The sequence below is a fragment of the Sciurus carolinensis genome, chromosome X, assembly GCF_902686445.1.
Source record: "Sciurus carolinensis chromosome X, mSciCar1.2, whole genome shotgun sequence".
NCBI classification, from domain to species: domain Eukaryota; kingdom Metazoa; phylum Chordata; class Mammalia; order Rodentia; family Sciuridae; genus Sciurus; species Sciurus carolinensis.
In genome coordinates this window covers 5,759,646-5,780,448 of record NC_062232.1, presented here as the reverse complement: position 1 = coordinate 5,780,448, position 20,803 = coordinate 5,759,646, and the positions used below count along the sequence as shown (strand labels likewise).

The window sequence follows — 20,803 nt, the reverse complement described above, 5'->3', positions numbered from 1 at the left end:
ACGGCTTCGGATCTCTGGGATCTCCCAGGTGGACTCATGCAGGTAAAAAAGTCCTCGAGCCACATTCCAGTTCAACGCAGATGTTTTATGTCGCACCTTCCACCGTCCCCTTTTTCCTCGCGAGACCTCCGCGGCTACCAAAATACACCACCCGGAACTTCCATTCTCTGTAAATTTAACTCGCACAACCTAAACATTATTACACATTCCGATGACTACACTTTTAACTACAGATGTGACCATCAACCACCTATCCCAACAGAGTTAGTGTGTGTCCTGTTCCCTAGATCTTACTATTCCTGAACGACTGAGTTCGGCAACTAGCAAGTTTAGTGGCGCCATCGCTGACGTAAATCAACAAAAGTCATGTGACACAAACCAATTAGCTCTATTGGTGAGCCTGGCTGGTTGCGGGGAGAGGTCACGACAGTTGCGTGGGATTTACCCTGTGACACTATTAAAACAACTTTGTGTTGGTACTGGCTAAGTTTGTAATGCTAAGAATTTCTCCCGGGCTGTGCAACATCGTGAGCTCAGTCTTTTGCCGGGTACCACCTGCCTCGTGACGTGATCTGGTAGCCGAGCCTTGTAGCCTCTGCATCCACAGCTTTCAGTCTTGCTTTGGAGTTTTCAGTCGCCACCGCCTGCGGCCACGATAAAGTTGCTGTCCTAATATCGAGCTGTGTTTGAGAACATCATTTGAAGCTCTAGACTGGGGGTGGGGTGTTAGTGGGCGTCGACGTGGGAGTTGTAATTTGCAGTGTTTCCATGAAAGCCTGTAGATTGTCTCTCGCTACTGCCGCGGCAGCATTCAGTGATGAGGAGAAGAAAATGGCGGCGGAAAAAGCGAGCTGCGAAAGCGAAGAGGGGTCCCTCGCCTTGACAGTGGAGGAAAGGGAGACGCTTGGTGGATTGGACAGGTACGGACTGTCGTCACCAGCAGGTTGATTACTGATCTGTTGGTGCCACTCCAAAAGAGCCCAAATGCAGCTTGTCGCTGGTGGCGACGGGCGGTCGCCTTGGCTTGGCGTTCACCAAGCCCTTGCTGCTGCCGGGGCCTAGGTTTCGGGAAGGGTTGGGTCAGTGGTTTTCCGCGAGCCTTAACAAGACACGTGTGTTTCTTCCTACAGTCGCCTCTTTGGGTTCCTGAATATTCGCGAAGATGGCGCCAGGATGAAGACCCTACTGGGCAAGGTAGGGCAGCTACGCGAACAGAACTGTTTACACGATCTTTTTGGCTTGCGCCTTGCTGGTTCTGGTAATTGCGTCCCGCGCTGTCTTTCATTGTAGACAACAGCAATGGCCAAGGAGCATTTGAGAAACTTCCTCACTTTTGCTATCCTCTTGCCCCGACATAATATTGCTCTCATGCTGGCCAAAATCTTTGCAGCCTGTGACTACGCTTTGGGGCCCTGGGTTAATAGACTCGTTAGTATTGCCGGCTGTTTTTAGCTTTTTGGTTAAACCAATAATTCCTGAATTTTAGCATCATAGTTCGTCAGTATTTACAGAGTTTTAGAATTTAAGACTTACCTACCGCCTCTTCTTTTTGTTTTTTTAAATCCCCTTTTGATTGCTAGTTTTTTATGTCTAATTTAACCAGGCGCTTTAGACTTTCTTGTATTACTTGTCTCTTAAGGATTAAATTCACATAATTTTTTGCGTTTAAGAGTTTGCATTAGGTATTAAACCTATCCTGATTGGCATATTTGACTGCAAGTTAAATGATTTGTTTACTTTTTTTAGAATTTAGCCAGCACAGAAGTAGTGCTGAGATAGTTATCTGTGTGTGTGTGTGTGTGTGTGTGAGAGTGTGTGTGTGTGTGTGTGTGTGTGTGTGTGTGTTTTGGCCTAGGAGTCTTGATGCTTGAGTGTTAGAGACAGAGAATGTGTTTCCTTATTTGTGTGAAAAGTTGGCACTGTCATTTAGTTAATGGCTGCTCCTATCAGCCAAGATGGCGGGAAATAGTGGGAGGGGAAATGAAGAGGGGATTGTTTTCGTGGAGAGGAAAGAAGAGAGGAGATAGAAAAAGAAAAATCTTTGGGAGAAGATCTTTTAAATCCCCTGACACAGCTCCGTTATTTGAAAGGGGAATTATCGTGTTTACTCAAAGTGACATTCTTAACTACTATATGTTTATCATTTGTAGCACATTTAGTTACTTGGTAAACTGTTGCTTAAAGGCTCTGGAACCTTACTTTTCAAGCCATTTTATGACCTGATCAAACTTTTATTTAAAATTATATTTTTATCTTGTCACTTGATGGGATGAAAGGACTTTGCAATAACTGCTGCATCCATTGCATTTTTCTCTTTAGTAGAAATCAGTAACTGAACTTGACAGCTTGTTGCTGCAAATGAAATACTAGTTCCTTGTTTTTTTTTTTTTTGGGGGGGGGGTGCTGGCTTGCTAGGGGATGTTGAACCTAGAACCTTATGCTATATTTATTCTTAAAGTAAGGATTTTTTTTTTTTTTTTTTTTTTTTTAAATGAGGATTGAACCCAGTGGTGCTTAACCACAGAACTACAACCCAGCCCTTTTTTGTATTTTGTTTAGAGACAGTGTCTCACTAAGTTGCTTAGGGCCTTGCTAAATTGTGGAGACTGGCTTTGAACTCAGGGCCCACCTGTCTCAGCCTCCAGAGTAGCTGGGATTATTGAGTATGTCACAGTTTCCAGCTTAATACAAGTTTTTTTTTTTTTTTTTTTTTTTTTTAAAGATTTGTAAGCACTGGTAAATACTCTAAAGTTGTACATATTAGGGGTACCATGTAATATTTAACACATGTATTCATTCATTGGTTAATTTTTAAGTCAAGTTAACATATCTGTATCCTCAAAAATTTATCATTTCTTAATGGTGAAACTTTCAAAGTTCTGACTTTTTGAAATGTAAAGTAATTACCTTTTTCTGTAATCATAATACCTTGTAATTGTGTGTGGAGCTTCTTGCTCCTAGGTGACTGTAACAGTAATCAATCTTTCCCCATACCTTTTGGGGCCTTTCTGTCCCAGGTCTCTAGTAACTCAGTTTACTTTCAACTTTGTTGGATTCCACATAAGTGAGTCATGTCCATATATTTCTGGGTCTGATTTATTTCACTAAGTGTAATGATCTGTATACTGCTGCAAATCATTTCTTCCTTGTTTATGGTTGAGTAGTATCCCATTTGTACCACCATTTTTTAAAATGATGTTTTAACATCCATGGTCTTTAATAATATCATTAGGTTTATCACAGTCTTCAAGTTCTTTTATCTATAATCTGTTTTTAAATTTTTGTTTTGATTGCAAATAATGACCAGAAATAAGTGATTTAATACATTTTCCCGGGCTGGGGAGATCGCTCAGTTGGTAGAGTGCTTGCCTTGCAAGCACAAGGCCCTGGGTTCAATCCCCAGTACTGCAAAAAAAAAAAACAAAAACTTTTTCCCTATAAATCCATTCCAGTTAATTGTTGAATATGATTATTAAATATTATGTAAGTGAAAACTGCTCCATGAAAATTGTGAACAGCTTTTTTTTTATATATGATACAGATGATAAAGTATTTTGGAGGGGAGAGTGAAATCTTTATTTTTTATTCGGTGCTGAGGATTGAACCCAGTGCCTCACATGTGCAAGGCAAGTGCTCTGCCACTGAACTATAGCCCCAGCCCTGTGACCAGCTTTAATATTCTTTAAGCTACAGTGATTTTTTTTTTTTTTTTTTTTAGGTCTCTTGCCTTTATTGAAAAGAAAAAAAAATTATTCTGGAAACTGGGGGGTTGAGGCAAGAGGACCACAAGTTTGAGGCTAGCCTGGGCAATTTACTGAGATTATCTCAAAAGACAGTAAAAAGGTCTGGGTCTGGGGTTGTAGCCCAGTAATAGAGTCATTGCCTAACATGTGTGAGGCCCTGGGTTTGCTGTTTAGTACTGCAAAAAAAGAGTAAGGGTGTTTCTTCATATAGTTACTTTACCTCTTTTGATTCCTAAGGCTTCACAAAGATGACTGCTTCTAATTTAATTTGGAGTGTATTTTGGGGTCATTATTTCTAATTTAACTTGGAGTTTATGAAGTAGCTTGCATTGATAGTGTTTGAAAAAGATGGGAGAAAAATGTCTTAACATACATATTAATGAACCGTACTTCAAAATAAACACTAGTTATGAATGTTTCCATGTGATTAATATTTACTTTATAACATTAGGAGTTTTAAATTATATGTTAGTAATATGTAATGATTTTTTAATTTTTTTCTTTCTAGTACTGGAGATTGAACCCAGGCCCTCTAAACCACTGAGTCACATCTCCAGCCCCTTTTTGTATTTTATTTAGAGACAGGGTCTCACTGAGTTGCTTAGTTCCTCACTAATTTACCTCACGAAAATCATCTCCCAAGCTGCTAGGATATTACAGGCATTTGCCTCTATGCCTGGCCATTTGTAATGATTTTTAAAGATTTAAAAAATAAGATAAGTGGACAGAGATTGCTTAATCAGATATTTAAAATTGCATATGATCTTAAATACTTGGAAATTTATGCTTTATGTAGCTTTTTCTTATTTATGTTCGAGCAGTTAAGTGAAAAATTTTGAGAGCAGTGTTCTTTTTTTAAAACATTGAATTGAATTTCTTTTAGGAGCCAAATGTTAGTTTTTCATATTGATTCTGTATCTTATGTAAATCTCTCTTCTTTGTAATAATAATGAGTTGCTGAAGTTGTTGAGATAACATACAGATATAATGAAAATCAGTATGAAATTTACTCAGAAGACTCAGAATGGGAAATATCATATAACCTGGTTACACTTCTCCTTGGCATATATCCAAAAGAACCAAAATCAGCATACTCTGGTGATATGTGTGTACCTATAATATAACAATACAATTTATAATTGCCAGTTTATGGAACTAGCCTAATTCATCTATTGATTGTCAATAGATGAATGGATAGAGAAAATGTGGTATATGTATTCTGTTCAGCCGTAAAGAAAAATGAAATTGTGTCACTTACAGGAAAATAGATGGAATTTGAGAACATTTTGTCAAGTGAGGTAAGCCAAACTCAAGAAAGTCACTGGTTGTATCTTTTCTTTCCTTTGTGGAAGCTAGAGAGGAGAAAGGAAAAGAAAGGTAGGGGTGGGGAAATCTTATTAAAATCAAAGCAGGGATATCAATAGAGTAGAGGTTAGAGGTCAGGGACCAAGGTAAGGCAGTGTGAAGGGAAAGGGAAATAATGGGGAACAGTGCTGACCAAATTATATTGTTACATCCTGTGCATGTATTAGTATGTAATAATGAATCTCACTATTACATGTAATTATAATATACTAATCAAACATGGGAAAAATTAATTAAAAATAAAATTATGATTTTGTGCAGGGGGAAATGAAGGAGAATATAAATCATGGTAGGTATGCCATTTGATGACTCCTTGGTAGTTTTTATCCATTCATGTTGTTTGTTCTTTTTTTTGCGGGGGAGGTACCGGAGGATCAAACCCAGGGCCATGTGCTTGCAAGGCAAGTACTCTATCAACTGAGCTATCTACCCATCCCATGTTGTTTGTTCTTGATAGTCATAGAGATCCTGGTCCTGTGATACACCTGGTCTCTGTAGCTGATAAGATTGTTTAAGGTGGGTGGGTAAGACTCAAGCCTCAGAAAGTATGAATTAAGGTGGGAGAGCAGAGAGGAGAAAAAAGCAAGCCACTGTAATTTACTGGCTGTCGGGCTATGGGTTGAGACTCAGGAATGCATTTGTTCTTTGTCCCTTTGGATTGTCTTTGTTTTGGTAATATAATTATTGGTAGAAAGGTAAATAGAGAAATTATAGTTGTTTACTATTCAACAGCATAACAGGGCATGCATTTTTTTTTTTTTTTTTTGGGTGCTGGGGATCAAACTCAGGGTCTTGTGCTTACAAGGCAAGCACTCTACCGACTGAGCTATCTCCCCAGCCCCTGCATGTATTTTTTAGAGTGTAAAAACTTTGGGGTAATAGAACTTTAAATTTATTAAAACATGAATTTTTCAGGCATTGCTCATGTAAATGATAGGAGAAAACAAAATGATTTCAAAAGTGTTTTATTTTTGTTCTGAAATATATAGATGGTGATTTTTTTTTAAATTATATTTCTTTTTATTTTTTACAGACTGCATTTTGATTCATTGTACACAAATGGGGTACAACTTTTCATTTCTATGGTTGTACACAATATAGATTCACACAGTTGTGAATGATGATATTTAAGGTGATTTACATTGTATCTGTTTTCTAATTGTCAGTCTTTACCAGATATATTCATTTTCAGTTCTAAGAATATTTTTTTTTTTTTTGCGGTGCTGGGGATTGAACCCAGGGCTTTGTGCTTGTGAGGCAAGCACTCTACCAACTGAGCTATCTCCCCAGCCCTCATTTTCAGTTCTAAAGGAGATGGATATTTGTATTAAAGAAGCAACCATTGAAAGAGTGTCATCTGTTGTTACTTAGAAATTAGGGAACTTTTATTTGATACATTAAAAATAATATTTTCTGGGCAAGAAGCTGTCTTTAACAATTATGTATGTATGATACCAAAAAAGTGTTTAAAAATTTATTTATATATGTGTGTGTGTGTGTATATATATATATATATATATATATATACATATATATATATATAAAACCGTATATATATGTGTGTGTGTGTGTGTATTTATTAGTTGTCAATGGATCTTTTATTTAATTTATTTTTATGTGGTACCGACTATTGAACCCAGGGCCTCCCACATGCCAGGCAAGTGCTTGCTTTACCACTGAGCCACAACTCCAGCCCCTCAAAAAGTCTTAAATGGGCATTAATTAGAAGTATTACTTTAAAATTTTGCCACATTGGTTATATAAATCTGAAGACAGGCAGTATTCAAAACTGCATTTAGACAGGCAGTTTTCTAGTTGGGGTACTTTTTCATAAGCTCTCAGCTCTTTTTGCAGTTAAATGGACTGCCATTATTCAAAACTAGTAAAATTGTTTTGTCTGAAATGACTTTGTAACTCAGGTGATAAAACTTATTTGTAGGACTCACAAGGAATACCAAAATGAAGTTTGCAGGTTTTTTTTTTTTTTTTTTTTTTTTTAATATCAGTTCATTGTAATGCTTTGGTTCTTTGAGACTGATATTAACGAATGACACTGGTTTGTGCGTGTGTGCCTGTGTGTGTTTCATGCACAATAGGGATTAAACTCAGGGATGCTCTTCTATTGAGCTACATCCCTAGTACTTTTTTAATTTTTTTTTTTTTTTTTTTTTGGTACTGGGGATTGAACTCAGGGCCTTGTGTTTGCGAGGCAAGCACTCTACCAGCTGAGCTATCTCCCCAGCCCTTAAATTTTTTTTTAATAAAAATTTTTTGCTTGAGTATTCCAAGGCAATATTATGCAATTTGTTGACTTTCTAAACAAAAGTTTCTGTGTTCAGCTAATTAATAAACATCATAAAACAAGATTTATATCAACCTAATTTGGCTCTATGTTTGTAACTCTATGCGTTAAACAGAAGGTAAAGTAATTGATTATTCAGTGACGTGTGATAGTTTTTCCTGTCTTCAATTTCTATTTCATTTTGATTTCTTTGGGGTATATTTTTTATATTTCAGAGAGGGTCTCGCTAAGTTGCTGAGCCTGATACCAAATTTGTAGCCCTCGTATGTCAGCCTCCTGAGTAGCTAGGATTATAGACTTGTGAAACTATGATAGACTAACAATTCCAATTAAAAAAAAAAATCTCTATGATTTTGGTTACTCTTAGTACTTTAAGTGGAATTGTAGGATTTGTCTTCTTTATTACTGGTTTATTTCACTTAGTATCAGGTCCTCGATGTTCAATTATATTGTAGCATAAGTCAGATTTCCCCTTTTGATAGTGAATCATACTTTATTGTATATAATTACCACATTTTGTTTGTTTATTCCTTTGTAAATGATACTTGATTGCTCCTGGGTATTTGAGGTTGTGACTATTGCTGTGATGAACATGGATGTATAAATACATCTTCCAGTCCATGCTTTCAATTTTGGGGGTGTACAACCAGAAGTGTAGTTGCTAATGAAAAGACAATTCTATTTTTCTAATGTTAAAAAATGTTTTTTTATGTAGGATTGAAACCAGGGTCTCTTTTTTCTATAGAAGTGTTCTAACACTGAGCTCCATTTATTGTTCTTTTCAGGGTTTTGCTGCATTGCCCAGGCTACCTTGAAATTTTGATACCTCACCTTACCCTGTAGTTTGGATGACAGGCTTGTACCACCAGGATTGGCTACTCTTTCTAAATTTTTTTTAAATTTATTTTTTGTTTTTTAGTTGTTGGTGGACACAACACTTCTATTTTACTTATTTTTTTACTGTGGTGCCTGGGATCGAACCCAGGACCTCATGTGTGCTAGGCAAGTGTGCTACCATTGAGCCACAACCCCAAACCCCTTTATAAATTTTTGAGGAACTGCCATACTATTTTCCTTGGAAAATATGTTATTTTATACCCCCATAAAAAATGCATAAGAATTCCAGTTTACCTCCAATAATACTGTTTTTTTCTTTGATACAAGCTATTGTAATGGGTGCGAGTGTTATCTTGTAGTCTTCATTTGATGTTGTAGAGTTTTGATATGTATTTCCTTAATAACTAGTGATACTGAATAGTTTTTATGTGTCCATTTGTATGTCATCTTTGAGAAATGTTTAAGTACTTTTGGTGTTTTTGAGTTGTAGAAGTTTCTTCTATTTTCTAGATACTGGTTCCTTAATTTATATCTGGTTTACAATTAATTTCTCCAGTATTTTAGATTGTGTGTTCACTCAGTTGAATTTTTTTGAAGTCTAGATGTTTTTAAGGTTTTTTTTTTTTTTTTTTTTTTTTTTTTTTTTTAATAATACTGGGACTTGAACCAAGTGATGTTTTATCAATGAGCTGCATCCCCAGTCCTTCTTATTTTATTTTGTATGGGATAGGGTCTTACAATGTTGTTGAGGTTCTCTTTTAAGTTTTTCGGTCTGACCTTGAATTTGTGATCCTTGCTTCATCCTGTTGAGTACTGGGAGGAGAGGGTTGTACCACCATGCTTGGTGAAGCCATAAATTTAATGTAGTCCTGTTTATTTGTTTACTTATTTCTTAAGTTTTAAAGGATAGGACTTATTCAGGTGAAGGGGAAAAAAAAGAGAGAGAATTTCCACAGAAAGGGGACCTGATAGGGATTGCCTCCATTTGTCTATTTTTTTATTTTGTTGCTGATATGCATCTGCTTTCATATCAGTAAATCATTATCAAATCCAGTATCTCCTGTGCTTTCTTGTTGGATTTTATTAGATCTTGGTCTTATAGTTAGGTTTTTAATTCATTTTGAGTAAATTTAAAAAAAAAAAGTTTGTTTGTTTATATACAACACTCTGCTGCTGAGCTACAATCCCAGTGCTCCAGTAATTTTTTGTGTTTGTAATTAAGACTTCAACTTCTTTCTTTGGTATTTATTTACTTAATTAAAAATATTTTTATTAGTTGTTGATGAATCTGTGTTTATTTGTATGTGGTGCTGAGAATCAAACTCAGTGCCTCACACACGCTAGGCAAGTAAGTACTCTACCGTTGAGCCACAATCCTAGCCCCCTTTCTTTGGCATTTAGATAGCCAAATTTTTTTCCAATATGAGTTGTTGAAGATTCTCTTCATTTTCCATTATGTACTGTTAGTACCCTTGTTGAAAATAATTTGGCCACACATGCAAGATTCATTTCTATGTTTTGTTGTAGTTGTCTTTTTCCCAGTACCATATTATTATTATTATTGTTATGATTATTATTATGAATTTATTTTTGGGGGGTGGTACCAGGGATTGAACTCAGGAGCATTCAAACTCTAGTCACTTCCCCAACCCTGTTTTGTATTTTAGAGACAGGCTCTCACTGAGTTGCCTAGCGCTTTGTAGTGGCTGAGGCTGGCTTTGAACTCCTGATACTACCACTTCAGCCTCCAGAGCTTCTGGGGTTACAGGTGTGTGCCCCTGAGCCCAGCTCATATTATTATTAATCATTGTTGTTAGGTAGTATATTTCAAAATGATGGCATAGTAGTCCTCTAACTTTATTCTTATTTTTCAAGATTCTTTGGTTTTTGAGTTCCTTAAGATTGTATACTATTTCTTCTAAAGTGCTACTGTAATATATATAGGGATTTCATTGAAATCTATAGATCACTGTGGATTTTATGAACATTTTAGCAAAACAGAAGCACAGACTGTCTTTCCGTTCATTGATGTCTTTTTTGATCTCTTTTAGTATAGTAGTATTTTGTGGTTTTCAGTATACAAGCCCCCCACACCTTGGTTACGTTTGTTCTCAAGTATTTCATCTTTTTGGCTATAATAAATAGAATTTTTCTTTCTTTCTTCGTGTGTGTGTGTGTGTGTGAGAGAGAGAGAGAGAGAGAGAGAGAGAGAGAGAGAGAGAGGGAGAGAGAGAGAGAAAGAATTACTAGGGACTGAACCCAGGGCCAGTGATCTGTCGCTGTACCACTGAGCTACTTCCCTAGCCCCTGGATTTATTTTCTTACCTTCTATTTTAGATTGGTCATCGATAGTGTCTAGTAACATGTGATTATCTGCTGAGAATTTTGCTAAATTAATTCTAATAGACTTTTTTTGGGTGGATTTTGGACTTTAGTACATATAAGAGTATGTCATCTGTGAACAGATAATTTCACTTCTATTATTTGAGTGCCTTTTATTTCTTTTTCTTAACTAATTACTCTAGGTAGGATTTAAAATACTACAGTTGACATTGAACATCCTTGATTCTTAGCGAGGAAAAATTTTCAGTTCTTCATTGATTATTGGATTAACTATGGGATATTGAATTTTGTCAAATGCTTCTTCTGCATTAGTTTAAATGATAATATGGAATTTGTCATTTTTTAAAGTAGTATAATAATTGGTAGATGTTCATATTTTAAACTGTTCTCACATTAAAGGATAAATCTGTTATGTGATCTCATTGATATGCTGTTGATTTTAGTTTGCTATTATTTTGCCAAGAATTTTTTTAATTAATATAAATCAGGGATATTGAATGTATATAGTTTTAATTTTTTTTCTTTTTGGACTTGGTTTTGGTAAAAATCTAATGCTTGCTTCCATAGAATGGGTTTGGAAATATGTCTTCTTTTTCAATCCCTTGAAAGAATTTGAGGATTGTGGTTATTACGGTTTATTTTCTGAGCTTTAGGAATTTAACTGAGGAAGTCTGTGCCTGCTCTTTTATGTTAGAGTGTTGATCCTATAGTTTCTGCTGTCAGTTGCAAAGTTTTTGTTCTAGTTCCTAGGTCTAAAAGTGATGGGTTATATTTTATTTTATTTTATTTATTTATTTTGTGGGTTTAGTCCTTTTTTTTTTTGAGAGTTAGACATTTTAGATAGATACTTCAGCAACTTTGCAGGGATGACATTAGCTGCCTGAACTTAAAAACTGTAAAATTTTGCCTTAAGATTGTTAGCTCAGTATTGAAAACAAAAATTCTTGGATTTTTCACATGTAACTTTCATGAATGATCTCATGATTTGAATAAAAATTTTGTTTAGATTCTGAAAACCCATGAGGTGTTTTTTCTTTGTCAGCAGGTCTAATGTGTGGTTTTTGGATACTTATTAAAACCCATAGATTAGGACTGGGAATGAAACTCAGTTGTTAGAGTGCTTACTTTACAAGGGCAAGTCCCTGGGTTCAATCCCCAGCACTGCAAAAAAAAAAACACGAAACAAACAAACAAAACCCCCCCCAAAAAACCCCATAGATTTCAGTTCGTGTTCTTTGCTTAGATTAGATTGTCTAGCCATTTGTTATATGTGCATTTTGCTAATACTGTTTGGTATTGAAGGATAAATCCGAATGCCCCAAAGTGTGTTAGAAGTAGCCAAATAATCCCTATGTTAGTTTTTAGGAAGAACTATCTTCCTCTGTTAATATACATCTTGGAGTTTGGGGTAGGCCTGAATTTAGTCACTGAAGTGCTAAAGTGGAGGAGGAAGGTTGAGGGGAAGGGCTCTTTGCTAGTGCTTCCCTATCTAGAAGACAGTTTTAGATGATAAATCCATATGTGCAGTTTTGGTAAAGCACTTGTGTTTATTGTGCACAAAGTTCATTTTTTATGTCATAACTTCTGAGCTTTATAGATGACCTGAGGTGACAGTGTATCATGAAAAGTAGAGATAGTGAATTATAAATAAATTTCTTATTATTTTATAAATATCTTATATAACTTATAAATATCTTACTTATATAACTTATAAATATCTTACTATTGTTGTTATGACATCTTGTACATGAAATGTGTTATGCCTATGGGCAACTATTAGCAGAGGGACAGAAGGAAGCACACAGGGAAAGATGGATCAAGTGCTTAAGGATTTAAGTTTTGATGTGAGCCATTGATGTGTGTGCATCTTCTGGTTGTACTATAGTAATACTACTGGGAACATGCTTTCTTGCTAAAACTTTAGTAGTAGAAATCTGATAATCCTTTTAGAAATGTTATTGTTGGTATACTCTGTTGCTTTATGTCTCATTTTAAATTGGCCATAAGGAGTATGTTATTTTATTTATTTATTTAAAACAATTTTTTAGTTGGATATGGACACACTATCTTTATTTATTTATTTTTTATGTGATGCTGAGGATTGAACCCAGTGCCTTACATGTGGTAGGTACTCTACTACTGAGCTACCTTACTCCAGCTGGGAGTATGTTATTTTAGTTGTAACTGTGATAACATGTCTGTCTAGAAGCTATTGCCATTTCTGTTGTCAGTGAAATTTTTGTCCTCAAGAAAGGCAGGATTAACTGTTTTTTCTAACAGGTCAAATTGGTGTTGTATATTCTTGATTATCAAAATACTCCCATAGATTTGTGAGATTGAATTGGTTCTTATTAATGATATGTGGGAAAGATGATATGCACTGCATTTTTTTTTTTTTTTTTTTGGAGGGGTGCTGGGGATCGAACCCAGGGCCTTGTGCTTATAAGGCAAGCACTCTACCGACTGAGCCATCTCCTCAGCCCCTGCACCACTACATTCTTATTCACACAAAATGGAATGCTGTGTAGGTGTATGCAGGACATAGATAGATTATGTCCAATTGAGTAGCTTATGACTTGGTGACTTTGTTGTTTGCTTGTGTTTTTCTGTTTCCACAATGCTTGTATTCACTTTTAAAAAACAAAAACCATTTCAACAACCTGAGAAAAACAAAACAAAACAGAACAAAACAAAACCAAAAAACTGAAAAAACCCTCCACACTTCTTAACCATATTTCTTGTTTTCCTTCTTTTTACTATGTTGCTTTTGTACATGCACAGTTTCTCAGCCAGGTAAGGAAGGGAGTGAATAGTTTACCTTGACCTTATTTTTCTTATTTCCATGAACTCTAACATATCTGATTAGTTTATTAGTTTGCTCAGCCCACATTGGGCCTGCAAATCAGGCTAGTAAAGCTAAGGACTTTACGTTCCCAAAAAATTTGTCACATTTTCTGTGTACAATTAGATGTTTTTTACCAGTCTCCCGAATCTCATCAATTTCTCTGGCAGCAAAGCTGCTGATTTCTGACATTCTCCAAATTCTGCTATTGGAGCTGTAGAGAGAGAGAAAGAGGAATCTACTTTCTGTGAATTGACTATCCTTACATGTACTGAGATTTTGTGGGATTTTTCTATTTTTTATTTAAGTGGTACTTATCACTTACTTTTACTGGGTAGAGTACTTGGTAAGTGTGAATTTTTTTTTTTTTTTTTTTTTTTTTTTTTTTACTGTTTGTATGAATTTTATAAAGTAGATTGTCTTTTAAGTCTTTCACAATCTTTTCTTTTTAAAAATTTCTTTCTGTCAATCATTGAGAAAGGGGCCATATAATTGTTAGTTCTTTTCATCTCCCCATCTGTCACCTTTTGTTTCATGTATTTGGATAGTTAAGGTTTTTATTTATTTATTTAAAATTTTGATCTTTTTAGCATTACTAAATTATTGTCATCCTGGTTGTTATTTTTTTGGAATTAACTTTAATATTAAAATAGATAATCCTCAATACTTTGCTTTTACTTTTTTTCCCTTGTTTTAGTGATTGGGATTGAACCCTAAAAGAACAAATATCATTTTTGTAGTGTTACATCTTAGCTTTTGAGATACATCTTTAATGCTATATGAATTTTGCCATTTTGCTAACACTGGTATGCTTCTTGCATCCACCATTCTGCTGGAATTATTTATTCCATTCATATTAATTTTTGTTACAAATCTAACTGATAGAGGAGCTTCTGGGTATTTAGGTCCACATTCTACTTTCAGGCTATATATTCTGTTTTCATAATAATCTTCCTCATCTTCAAGTCCCCAGCTAATAACCATGTCATCACTTACTCCTTTTTGTCCTTCTTCAGGTTCTTCCAACAAGAGAAAATTATGAGGAACTTTTAACTCTGTGGAGATCGCCATCCTCTCTAATTACGTGTTTATTAAAAAATTGGATAGTTTGTGCTTTACTATAGTGCCTTTTTTTTTTTGTACTGAGAATTTAACCCAGGGTTGCTTAGGCTAGCCTGGCACTTGTGTTTCTTCTGCCTCACTATCCTGAGCTGATGGTATCACAGGAGTCACCACTGTAGCCTGCTAATAGTTACATTTGATGTGATTATTGACACAGTGATCTTTTAGTTGCCTTACTGTTTATTTTATACTTGTTCTCTTTCCCCCTTTTTCTTTTTCTGCTTTCTTATGGATTTTGTATTTTTATGTTTTAAATTTGTTTCTTTCCTGGTCTGGTTAGCTTTTTGTTATTTTGTTAGTGTTTGATTTTTTTTTTTTTTTTTTTGAATTTCCACAATCCAACAGTGCCGGGGACTCGAACCTGGGTCTCGAGCTTGAGAGGCAAGCACTCTACGTGATGGGCTATATCGCCAGCACTGTTAGTGTTTGATTTATAGATATAATTTTATATTACATACTCAGATACAGTGCTTGAGCAGTAGTTGATCTTTTTTTTTTAAATTTTTTTAGTTGTTAATGAACCTTTATTTATTTATATGTGATGCTGAGAATCAAACCCAGTGTCTCACACTTGCTAGGCAAGTACTCTACCCTGAGTGAGAGCCCCAGCCCAGTAGTTGAACTTTAGGAGGATCTTTCTTTCTTTCTTTCTTTTTTTTTTTTTTTTTTTTTTTGTGCTGGGAATTGAACCCAGGGCCTTCAAGCACTCTACCTACTGAGCTATCTCCCCAGCCCAGGAGGATTTTTCATTTGATAGGTAGTCTTTTGTCACTTTATGTTAGTATAAGACTCTTTCATTAGCGTATTTCCATATCTTTCTGTCTTTTGATTATTGATCTTATGCATTTTATATTTGTCATAAATGTTTTAATGTTTTTATTTGTTTTAAAAAACCTTTTACCATTTTTGTTTGTTTTGTTTTTGTTTTTGTTTTGGTGCTAGGGATTGAATCCAGGGCCTATCCTATGTGTGCTAAGTGTGCGCTTCATCACTGAACCTCAGCTCCAGCCTTTTTTTTTTTTTTTTTTTAGGAAATTTAGATAATAAGAACAATATTTACATTTACAGAGTTACTCGTTTTTGGGGGGTAGCTACTAGGGATTGAATTCAGGGACACTCAATCCCTGAGCCACATTCCCAGTCCTATTTTGTATTTTATATAGAGATAGGGTCTCACTGAGCTGCTTAGTGCCTCACTTTTGCTGAGGCTGGTTTTCAATTCTCAGTCCCCCTGTCTCAGCCTCCTAAGTATTTGTGATTACAAGTGCGCCACGGTGCCCAGCCAGAGTTACTCTTTCCAGTGTGTTTCATTCCTTGTTCAGGGTTGGATTTTTTTTTAAATTTTTTTATTTTTGTAGTACTGGGAATTGAATTGGGTCCAGATCACCTGGTCTCTCCTTCAATGTGTATGCGGGTAGAGGAGGACTCCTCAATATATGTTTCAGGGCGTGTTTGTTTGTAATGCATCCTTCAACATTTGTTTGACTGAAAAGTTTTTTTCTGGGTATAGGATATGGATGGAACCCAGGGATATTTTACCATTGAGCTACATTCCCAGAGAGCATGCCAAATAAAAATAAAAAGGCGCTATCTACCAAAACCCTGTCCAAAATTAAAAAAACAAAACAAAACAAAACAAAAAAACTGTCATTTTATTTTGGACAAGATCTTGGTTGATTAGAGAAACTGTCCTTGAACTGGTGAGTCCCTGCCTCAGCCTCCTGATTTCCTGAGGATTATAAGCATGCCACATGGTCCCTGGATAATCTTTGTTGTTTTGTTTCATTTTGTTTTTTTTGGTACCAGGGATGGAACTCGGGTGCTTAACCACCAAACCACATCCCCGGCTGTTTTTTTTTTTTTTTTTTTTGTATTTTATTTAGAGACAGGGTCTTGCTGAGTTGCTCAGAGTCTCAATAAATTGCTGAGGCTGATTTTGAACTTATGATTATTGTGCATCAGCGTCCTGAGCTGCTGGGATTATAGGTTTGTGTACCACTGTGCCTGGTTAGACTGTTTTAAAAATTTTTTTTGCTTTTAAAGTGTTTATTTTTCTGTTAGGTTTTATTCATTTGGTTTTTAAAATTTTACATTGTGAAATTTGGGGAAACAAAAGCAAATGAATACTTTGTGACTCTCAAAAATTGCATCACATTTAAAACTTCATTTTTGCTAGGTGGAATGGTGCATGCCTCTAATCTCAACAATTTGGGAGGCTGAGGTAGGAGGGAATTGCAAGTTTGCGGTTAGCCTCAACAACTCTGTGAGACCCTCAGCTACTTAGTGAGATGCTGTCTCCAAGTTAAAAAAAAAATAGCTAGGCACAGTGGTGCCTGCCTATAATCCCAGTTAGCTTTTTTTTTTTTTTTTTTAAATTTAAAAAATTTGTTCTAATTTGTTTTATGCCTTTTTAAAATTTATTTTTTATTAAAAATATTTTTTAGTTGTAGATGGACATAACCTGTATTTTATTAATTTTATTTATTTATGTGGTGATCAAACCCAATACCCCATGAATCTGAGGAAAGTGCTCTATCACTGAGCCACAACCCCAACGTTGACACGTTTGTTTTTAAAAGAGATTTTCTTTTTTTGGGGGGTGCTGGGGATTGAACCCAGGGCCTTGTGCTTACAAGGCAAGCGCTCTACCGACTGAGCTATCTCCCCAGCCTCAAAAAGAGATTTTTAAAAGTTTAAAACTAGTATGAAATCATATTCACTTTCCTATTTTATTAGTGTCTTTGAGAACCTTCTATTATTACATGGAGAGGTGTTCCTTTTTCTTCTTAAAGGTTATATAGTATTCTTTTTAAATTCAGTTTAAATAGTATTCAGTTTAAATAGTCTTTGAGAAACCTTACAGTTTTTATTTTTCTCTTTAAAGAATTTTCTTAAACAGAATTTGATACATGAAAATCATTAGGAGTGCAGTAATGAAACCAAGAGATATATGCATTGCCTTGCTTTATTTCACACTTTGTATCAGTTTGTATCCTTGTAGTGAGACCCCCACCTCCAAGGAAGATTTTTAATTTAACTTCTCCAGGCACCCTCAGCATAATTGTTCTTAATAACAGAATATGAGCAAAAAATTCTGCAAAGAACACATTGTGAGGACTAAGTTACACTGTCTTGCATAAACTAAATTTGTCCCCTAACTTAATGGTGTACGTCTGCTTTCTGTGGTAAAGAGTGGTGAAACCTTTGTGTAGTCTAAAAAATTGGAACAAAAGCACTTTTTATGTAAACCTTCAAACCCCTCCTCCCATTGTGGGTATAAAGTTCAAAGAATTTCCAGGCTCAGGGTCCAGAAATTTTTAGACTATAGCTGCTTGGATTGCTGCAGCTAATAAATCTGTTTCCTGCCAATTCCTCAGGTGTCCAACCTCATCTGTCCTATATCATCCTCAGTAAGAATAGATGAGAGTAATCATAGTTACCTCTTATTTGTGTTAGTTTTGTTATTAGAAACAGGCCATTTTTTGCCTCTTAGAATTTGCTTTTCTCGTATGAATGCAGTTGAACTTTTTTTTTTTAAGGCATAGAAGAGCCTTGTGTCCTTTTACTCTGTATTATTACATCTTTCTCCCCTGTTTTTTTTTTTTTTTTTTTGCATAACTTTGTTTTGTTTTGTTTATTGTGTTGCTGTGGATCAACTCCCAAAACCACTGAGCTATATCCCCAGACACTTTTTTTTTTTTTTTTTAACTCAGGGGCAGTTTATCACTGAGCTGTATCCACAACCTTTTTTTTTAGCTTTTACTTTGTGACGTGGTCTCTCCAAGTTGTTTAGGGTCTTGCCAAGTTGCTGAGGCTGCCTTCCAAGTGGTGAACCTTGGCTCAGCTTCCTGAGTTGCAGGGATTATAGGATTGTGCTACTATACCTATCTTGCATAGTTTTTTAACTAATCCCTTAACTGTTCTTTCTTTATCCTACCAAGAAAAGACTTGCATTAATTTTAGTCTTTGTTATGTTGTGGGGCGCAACTTAAGAACAGACTCATGACCCCTGAACAGTCCAAATTTGAGAGTCTTTATTAGCCAGTCAGCTGTCTGTCTCACACAACCCCCAAAATGGCTCTTGGGAAGATAGCCCCCAGCGTAGGATTGCAGGAGTTTTTACATCATTAGTAAAGCATGTTGGTATGTTAATCATAAGTGGCTCTTGCTATGATTTAAAACTACAGTTTAACATCGTTAGATCTAAAATCATAAACAGAAGGGGAAATGGGTCAAAACATCCTTAGTCGGGTACAAGTTAAAAAATGGTTAACTAACATCTAGACAGTCATTCACTTGACAGGGTACATTGTCCAGGAAAAGTAGGAACCAAAAAGAGAACAATTTTACATTATATAAGAATTGCCATTTTTGTTACCAAAAGTGTTGATGGGTACAGAAGTGGGTGTTCCCACGGGAGAAGCATTTCGTACATGACATGGAGTTTCAGGGTAACTCACCCATAATAGTTATTTGTTATTACTTTGTCTTCTAGAGTTTTGGGCAAAAAAAGGCATTGAACTTAATATTTATTAATAACCCAAGACTGATAAGAAAAATTTGAGATTACTTGAAAGAAGTTTATGTAAAACAGTGGTTTTCATTTTTATTTCTGATATATCCAAGGAATTTGTCATGATATTGTTAGTAAATATGTATTATTGTGATAATTTGGGAAAAGAAAAGGTTGCTTGAAGTGTGTGAATTTCAGACTGTCACTCATTTATTTCTGAGGCCTTCCCCTACAACTGCATAGGAACAGAGAGGATTACTAGTCTTGAGGATGTGTTCATTTGTTAGAACAACCATAGTAGATTTTATATGTCTAAATTATTTAAAAGTAAATTCAACCTCTTAACTATTTTCAGTGATTGTGATTTGGTACTAAATATGCTTTGGTACTAAATATAAGTAGATAGATAAGAGGTAAAAAGGGATTGAAAACAGTCTTAATGGAATTTATATTTTTGTGATGGGGTACTCTCTAATGTTGTGCAAGCTGTCTTTAAACTTGACTCAAGTGATCCTTCTACCGTAGCTTCCTGATTATCTGACCTGCAGACCCCATATCACCATACTTTTTAAAAACAATTTTTACTTAATTTTATTCTTTTAGTTGTACCTTTATTTATTTGTTTGTTTTTATGTAGTGTTGAGGACAGTGCTAGGCAAGCACTCTACCACTGAGCTACAACCCCAGCCTAGCTCAGTTTCTTTTTAAATTTAAATTTTACTACAAGGATAGTTGAGTCTTCCAGGACACAGAGGGTCTTTAAACTTATTGAGTAATTATTTATGTGTATTAGTTACTTATATTTTTGCTTTTTATTTAAAATGTCTTTTTTATTCAAAGGAGGAAAACGTGAAGGCATTTTATATGGGAGCTCTACCCAACAACCTATTTTCTTATCTCAGTAGACTCTTCTGAGGAAACTGAAGTATTTGGATAGTAATGGGATATTATCTTAATTCCTTTTGGGATAATTTTTCTTAGATGCTTTTTCAGAGGCACCATAGCTGGGCGTGTTTCTTAGAGTATGCTCAGATTTAAGAAATCATGTATTTTCCATATTAGTAATCCCTTTAAAGATAAATTTGTTTGTTTTGTGAAAGTTACTTGGAAATTTGGGGAAAATCTTCAAGAAATTAAGAGTTTTTTTTTTTTTTTTTTTTTTTTTTGCTATTGGGATATACCTACCTTTTCTGATTAGAAATTGTTTTGTATCACTTGAGTGTTAAGGGAGGTTGGGAGAGGTTAAACTTTTAAAGGTTTGTGTCTGTATCTGCACACTTTTCCTGTATGTTAGTGTGATCTTCATTTCATTGAATGTTTTCAAATATAACCACCAAAATATTTCATCAAAATCATTTCTTGATTTACTGAAAATTAATGATGTTTATCTGAATATTAAATATTTACCCATTTTATCATCTTACTGTTATTTTGGTTAACTTTTTAAAAAATAACTTACAAGGGACTGGGATTGTGGCTCAGTGGTAGAGCACTCATCTAGCACATGTGAGGCCCTGGGTTGGATCTGCAGCATCACACAAGAATAAAATAAAGGTATTGTGTCCACCTACAACAACAACAACAACATCAACAATAAGAAAAAAAAAAAGGAAAAAGAAAAAGTAATATAAATATTAAAAAACTGACAAAAATTTTATAAAATACTTTTTTTTTCCTTTTTGCAAACTCTTGAATTTATTTATTTATTTATTTTTTGCAGTGCTGGGGATTGAACC

The 20,803-nt window shown here is 35.1% G+C and overlaps 1 protein-coding gene and 2 non-coding genes across 11 annotated transcripts in view; 1 reads left to right on the top strand and 2 right to left on the bottom strand.

Moving 5' to 3' along the window:
• The first annotated feature begins 428 nt into the window (after positions 1–428).
• LOC124972020 (lysine-specific demethylase 6A) overlaps positions 429–20,803 on the top strand; it is a 220,392-nt gene continuing 200,017 nt past the window's right edge. For all 9 annotated transcript variants that reach the window (XM_047536093.1, XM_047536094.1, XM_047536095.1 and 6 more), the window contains exons 1-2: positions 429–920; positions 1,131–1,194. In XM_047536093.1, coding sequence (XP_047392049.1) covers positions 769–920; positions 1,131–1,194 — 216 coding nt within the window. In that variant the 5' untranslated portion in view covers positions 429–768. The remainder of the gene's footprint in view (positions 921–1,130; positions 1,195–20,803) is intronic.
• On the bottom strand, positions 12,995–13,068 carry Trnai-uau (transfer RNA isoleucine (anticodon UAU)). Its single transcript has one exon. It is a non-coding gene; the product is annotated as a tRNA-Ile (tRNA).
• Positions 17,148–17,221, bottom strand: Trnat-ugu (transfer RNA threonine (anticodon UGU)). The gene has a single exon. It is a non-coding gene; the product is annotated as a tRNA-Thr (tRNA).